General features: G+C 40.3%; 1 protein-coding gene across 3 annotated transcripts in view; it reads right to left on the bottom strand.

The window, feature by feature from the left end:
* Nucleotides 1-35: 35 nt before the first annotated feature.
* Nucleotides 36-7,038, bottom strand: part of LOC113660379 (UNC93-like protein MFSD11) — an 18,164-nt gene continuing 11,161 nt past the window's right edge. For all 3 annotated transcript variants that reach the window (XM_027173846.2, XM_027173844.2, XM_027173845.2), the window contains exon 13: nucleotides 36-1,755. In XM_027173846.2, the coding sequence (XP_027029647.1) occupies nucleotides 1,603-1,755 (153 nt within the window). In that variant the 3' untranslated portion in view covers nucleotides 36-1,602. The remainder of the gene's footprint in view (nucleotides 1,756-7,038) is intronic.

Below are 7,038 nucleotides of genomic sequence, written 5' to 3'. Positions count from 1 at the left end.
ACCCTTTCCTGTAATTCAGTGAGAAACAAAGAGTTTGCTTTCGACACTTATTTATTCATCTTGAAAGCAAGAAGTTATGAAAATACATTATATAATAAAAGATATCCCAGTCACAGTCATATACAGTATACTTGTGATCATAAAAGACCAAATGCATGATTAACCTGCATGATTGTCAGCCCGTAAGATTAAAAAGCAACATATACAGTATATTAAATTAAAAATAGATCCTAAAAGACAAACATTTCATTATTGCTTCGTTATTAATCGGTCTGTGCTGAGAAGAAAAGCTGTGGCATGTACACAGTAAAATTAACATGTTCGGCATAAGGTGTTTCTTAATGATAAGAAAGCCAACAAGCTACCTATTAAAAAATAAATGACATACTAAAATGAAGATGTTAATAAATTGGAATACTGAATGATTTTATATTGTGGCAGGATACAGAACTCCAAGCGTGCCAATTACTATAGGCCAACTATACTATTATACATGAATGTTATACATTATACATCAAAAACATCCTTGTGCTCATTAAAAAAAGCGTAAAAATAATCTGTGACGCATGAATAATTCACAATGAGAAAAAAAAGTGTATAACATGATTAATAAGGGCCACGCCCTAATATCTAATACGCCGTATGTTTCGCTAGATGGCAATTATATCATACAGAACAAAGGAAGGTCTGAATCGTATTTTAAGAGAACTAACAGCAACCCAGAAACATTCATCGTGTTCTTAGTGCAGGATAGGATGATATCTTACACATCTTAAAGTAACTCTTAGATTTTTGAGAAATACATACACATTTGGACAAAGTGCATTACTTATGAATGATGTCATCACAAAGCCTCGAACTACAAGCATTCGAATGTTTCATAGAAGCTTGGTATTTAGCATCACAGCAAGGAGAACACATATAGCCAAAAGTATGTGGACACCTGATCATCACACGCATACAGTACTAAACAGACATATAGTCTCATGTGAGACTTGAAACTTGTTGTTTACACTCATGTCTTAGCAGGCTGTAGCATTCATATTTCACATCCATGAAGACATGGTGTGTGAAGGTTGGAGTGGAAGATCTCGAGTGTCCTGCACTGAGCCCTGACTCTGTCTCAACCCCACTGAACACCGACTGAACCCCAGACCTCCTCACTCTTACACCATCAGTGTCTGATCTCACTAATGCTCTTGTAGCTGAATGAACACAAATCCACACAGACTCGCTCCAACATCTTCTGGAAAGACTTCACAGAACAGAAGAGTGGAGCTGATTATTATATACAACAGCAAAGAGAGATGGGAATAAATCTGGATTAAGCTGTTCAACAAGAACAGATGGGTGTGGTGGTCAGGGGTGCACATACTTTTAGACATAGAGCGTGTTTTATCAGTTGGTCTCTCATGAACTGAATCAAAGTAATCTGTCACTTATCAAGTAGAGTGTTTAAAACTATAAAAGAATCACAGAATAACCAACTCCACGACCGTGTCGTTATTATCGCTAGTCGTGTGAGAACAGCTAACACGGCACCGATCCAGTGTACATTTCGGATGATTGTGAATACAAAGCCTGAAGGTGTAAAGAGAAGAGTTAGTATTCTGGCAGATCGGCCGAGACGTTCAGCGTCCGCTCCATTATGAAGAAGAACAGTGTTCCCATGAAGCCCATGATGACCATGATGAGGAGCTGCCAGCTCAGGAGCAGGTAACCGCTGTAGAAGAACGCCACTGCTGCAAAAATAGACTGACAGGCAGAGAGATATGTTATAACACCATAACTATTTACTATTAATATTTTCTTACACACAAAAATATAAATTATGTTGCAAAGAAATGTGCAAGACAATAATAAGCTAACTAAGAATGCTCTTAAGTATATTTGATACTGAACTGGGAGGATTGAGGTGGTTCAAGCAAGACAGGCACTTATTTCCAGGGATTTCAGTACAGCATAACAGATATTGCATCATCAGGTAGGCGTGGCCTATTTCATAATCTAACCCTAACCCCAGCTACAACCCTAACCATAACTGTAGTTTTTGGTTGTTTATTTGTTTTCTAAAATAAATCAACCTGTATTACTGTTTTGTCCTTCGTAGTATGCTGGGTTTTTTTTTAAAGAAGGTGTTTTTCCAAGACCTCCGGAAACACGCCCACTTTACATCGTGGTAACGAAACCCCTGGAATTTAGTGCCTGCTGTTCAAGCACAATATAACCATGTCCCTTACTCTGCAGGGTTGTAGACTAAATGAGTAAAAAGTATGTGGCCACCTGACCACCATGGCCTCATGTGCTTGTTGAACATCCCTTTCCCCAGTCCCATGGGGATTAATATAGGATTGGTTCTCCTGTTGCTCCTAAACAGACCGTGTCTTCATGGATGGGAAATGTGAATGCTACAGCCTGCTAAGCCTGCTAAGACATCAGTGTAAATGACAGTTTCAAGTCTCACATGAGACTGTATGTGTCATGGTCAGGTGTCCACATACTTTTGACTATTTAGTTTATATGTGTTCTCCTCGCTGTATGTTTAATTTCTTTTGAGGTTGGTTTGAGTTAGGGCTCAGTGCACACTGATGGCTTCATGGGGCTCGGTGTTTTGTGCACAGGGGCATTGTCATGATGGAACATGGGATAAGTGTCTTAGTTCCAGTGAAGGGAAAAACTGTAAAGCGTACAGAGACGTTCTAGCTCAGGGGTCTCTGACCACTTTTCCTCCGAGAGCTTTAACGAAATTAAGCTGGCCAAGAGCTACTTGTGTTGTATATATTATTAGTAACATTTATTTACATAGCTTATTGCCATAAACCAAACCAGATCGATATGTTATTTAGTGCACATGTCCCATGGCACATAACCTGATGGCGATGTGAAGAGTGATGTGATTAAATTATATTATTTTGATGGCATTCATATGCAATGGGAAATATTAAACATTAATTTACTACAAAACACCATCAGCACTAATAAGAAATATTTACAGTACACAGCACATGGCAGCCTAGTAGTGTTATTCCTAACGCTGTAGAATCCCAGCAGCTTTTGAGTTAAATGGATCTGAATCATGTTTTCTTTATCCTTCATCCAAACTACTTAAATTTCTGCTAATAGATAAGTGGTAGGTGGATGTGGGAGCTCAGTGGTCGAATCACAGCTCCATCAAGCTACCACTGCTGGGCCCCTGAGCAAAGCCCTTAGTGCTCAGCACTATAAATGAGCATCTGTAAAAATAAAAAAAAAAGAGTGATCTGATAAGGGCTGCCAAATGTCATAAATGGAAATGTAACTTTATATAACGTTTCCATGTACAGTCTTGGCGCTAGCTGTGTGACCGGGTGGATTCAACTGTGTGATGCAATGCACACACAGAGGAGTATGATTTGTCTGAGGAGTCAAGTTTCAGTACAACCCATGGAAAGCAGTTGTGTTGGAGACCCCTGTTCTAGAGAACTTCCAACATTGTGGTAACAGTGTTGGAAATTTTAAATAACAAAAACTGAAAGAAACTAAGTGAAAGTGACGTACGGCTAGGAACGGTGACCCATACTCAGAATTCGTTCTCTGCATTTGACCCATCCAAAGTGCACACACACAGCAGAGAACACACACACACACCGTGAACACACACCCAGAGCAGTGGGCAGCCATTTACGCTGCGGCGCCCGGGGAGCAGTTGGGGGGTTCGGTGCCTTGCTCAAGGGCACCTCATTCGTGGCCGGCCCGAGACTCGAACCCACAACCTTAGGATTACGAGTCAGACTCTCTAACCATTAGGCCACGACTTGCCCATGTACTGTAGGATGTAGAAAATAACCGAACAACAAAATCTATGAGCCTCTGTGACAGACTGCAAAAAGCGAGTGATTTTGTGGAAGTACAGACGAATTTTTTCTACGAAAAGTTAATTTAAGTAAGGAAAGGAAATGAAGTGCACAGTCAGTGAAAAAAGCTCTACACTAGTAAGGAACTAATAACAAAATAACAGGAATCAGAATACACATTTATCATGTTAAGATGCGTGTAAGAAAACATTACTCCTCTACAGTAAGGTCTCACAGTGCACAGATATGGATTAGGATGTAGTACGATAAACACATGATATAGAGGAAACACACAAACACCATCATCTCTAGAGAAGAGTAAAGAAGAGAACCAGAAATTAGATTTTAAATAGAAACCTATAGCAGGCCCGCTCATGATGCTTTGTAGTGAAATAAAGTTTCAGAGTAAAATGAAGTAAAATGTATAGACAAGTTACTGTATGGGCTTCAGAAAATTGGAGAAACGCTATGATCTAAGGGAGGAGATGAAACATTCCCCATTTTGGAGATGAACTTGTGAAGGCAAGAATAGAAAACTTGCAAGGCAAATAACACTGAGTGCCACAAGCGCTGAAACGTGATTGGACGAAGCCTAAACAAGGGAACTGGGTTCAGAGGAACATGTATGAAATGTATATAAGAACACTTAAGTCCAATAGGTACAATTTGGGTGGTTCCGCCACTTAGACCCCTCGTACCAACTGGTTTGTTTGCTCTACCACCAATAAACCAATCGTCGTCTGAATCCAGTCTTCGAGAGTTTGGCTGTTTTTTAATTTTTTATTCATTGGCCTGCACCAATGCAGAGTGAAGAAGAAAAACCACACATGGCTTATCCAGAGTGACCTACAAAAGTACTTTTAAGTTTCTATCATGTAATACTCTGGTTTATTAGGTTACAGACTTAAGATGGGCACGACATGAGCCTAAAACATTGTTCAAAGTTTCTTGTTTTTTATAAAAAAAATATATAAATACACATACAACAAACAGGGGAGAAGGTATTTCATGTAGAAGTTTGTTTGAAGAAGAGACTCAGCTGTCTGGACCCCTAGGGGAAGTTCATTCAGTTTCAGTCATACCTGACTGACAGAAAATTCATAGTGAAACTGGGTAACTTTTCCTTCCCCCCTGCCACGCTGTCCTATGGCCTTCCACAAGGCTCTATTTTAGCTCCTTCTCTATTTTCTTTATACATGCTACCCCTGGGCTCTATTCTCTGGAAACATGGTGTATCCTTTCATTTCTATGCTGATGACAACCAAATCTACTTACCAATTAGGAAAAACAATCCTTCAGCAAGCTCTTCTAAAATCTTTAGAAGAGTTTAAATTTTGGCTCGCACAAAATTTCCTGTTTTTAATTGAAGAAAAGACTGAGGTAATAATGTTTAGTCTAGAGAGTTTATCTGTTTTTAGATCTTCACGGGTGCAGAATCTTGGCATCTTTAGTGATCAGCACTTAAAATTTGACAAACACATCTCATCCGTTATCGGGTCTAGCTTTTACCAACTGCGGATTCTCTCCAAAATTAAACACTTTCTTACCCCTAAATTATGGAACTCCCTGCCACTAGAGATTAGGATGGCACCGACCATTTCTAGTTTTAAGTCCATGCTAAAGACAAACTTATTTTCTCTAGCCTTTTCATGATTGCCTAGGGTTTTATGTCTGTTATATCTTATGGTTTATATCTATATTACTTTCTTTTAAACTGGTTATTTTTTTTTTAAAATAATTCTTATTTTAGTTTCTTGAACTATCTTATTGTGTATTTTTTTAAGTGTATCTGAAATGTCAAACGCACTGTGAAGCACTTTGGTCAGCCATGTGGCTGTTTGTATATGTGCTATATAAATAAACTTGAACTTGAACTTCATTCCACGATCTCTGTGCCAGAACAGAGAATAGTCTTGTAGTATACTTACCTCCTTATCTGAGAGATGGTGGGACCAGTCGCGCAGTGCTTGTAGCTCTGAGGGTGTGGGGTGCAGTGTGCGGAGTGATGAGGGCTTTGAGGCAAAAGGGAGCTGGTTCATTTTTGGCTTTGTAGGCCAGCATCAGTGTTTTGAATCTGATGCGTGCAGCTACCTTAAGCCAGTGGAGAGATCGCAGCAGCGGGGTGGTATGTGAGAACTTAGGCTGGTTGAAAACAAATCGTGCAGCTGCATTTTGGATCATTTGCAGAGACTGAACAAGTTCCTGAGCAGTCTGTGTGGACAAAAATGGCCGAATCCTTCTAATGTTGTAGAGAAGGTACCGACATGAGCGAGTCACATTAGCAACATGAGAGGAAAAGGACAGTTGATTGTCCATGGTTACCCCAAGGTTGTGAGCTGTGGCTGAAGGGGAGAGCAGATCGTTATGCAGGGATATAGCAAGGTCATGACCTTGGTATGAATCACCAGGGATGATCAGTAATTCAGTTTTGCAACTGATGAGCCGTCATCCATGATGATATGTCTGCCAGACATGCTGAGATCTGAACAGAAGTTGAGGCCGGAAAGAGAAGATAAGTTGTGTATCATCAGCATAGCAGTGGTAAGAGAACCTGTGTGAGGAAATAACTTTGCCCAGAGAGTGAGTATACAGGAAGAAAAGAAGAGCACCAAGTACTGAGCCCTATGGGACAACTGTGGAGAGTTTGCGTGGAGCAGATGTTACTCCCCTCCATGTTACTACATATGAGCGACCTTCCAGGTAGGAAAAAAACCATTCCCAAGCTGATCCGCAAATTCCAAGAGTCCTGAGGGTGGACAAGAGAGTTTTGTGGTTGACCGTATCAAACATGACAGCTTGGATGATCTAGCAGCATGTAGTTTCTCAGAGACATCCAAAAAGAGCAGTCTCTGTGGAATGTGCTGCTTTAAAGACAATGCATTCAAGAATTTTTGAAAGAAGAGAGAGAAGTGATACCGGTCTGTAGTTAATGATGTCTGATGGATGCACAGCAGGTTTCTTCAGGATGGGAATAACCCTTGCTCTCTTGTAGGTGGTACATGACTAAAATGTTAGGGATCCATTGATGCTCATGGTGATGAAGGGGAGAAGGTCTTGCGAGATGGTCTGGAGACTAGAGGAGGGGAGTGGATCCAATGGGCAGGTGGTAGGATTGCAAGACCAGATGAGTTGTAAAATCTCTTCTGCTGCTACAGTTGAGAAATGTGACAAAGGAATAAGGGAACCCTGACTGTGAGATGTAGGT

The sequence above is a fragment of the Tachysurus fulvidraco genome, chromosome 24 (genome assembly GCF_022655615.1).
Source record: "Tachysurus fulvidraco isolate hzauxx_2018 chromosome 24, HZAU_PFXX_2.0, whole genome shotgun sequence".
In the NCBI taxonomy this organism is placed as follows: domain Eukaryota; kingdom Metazoa; phylum Chordata; class Actinopteri; order Siluriformes; family Bagridae; genus Tachysurus; species Tachysurus fulvidraco.
This window is presented reverse-complemented; position numbering and strand designations above follow the sequence as displayed.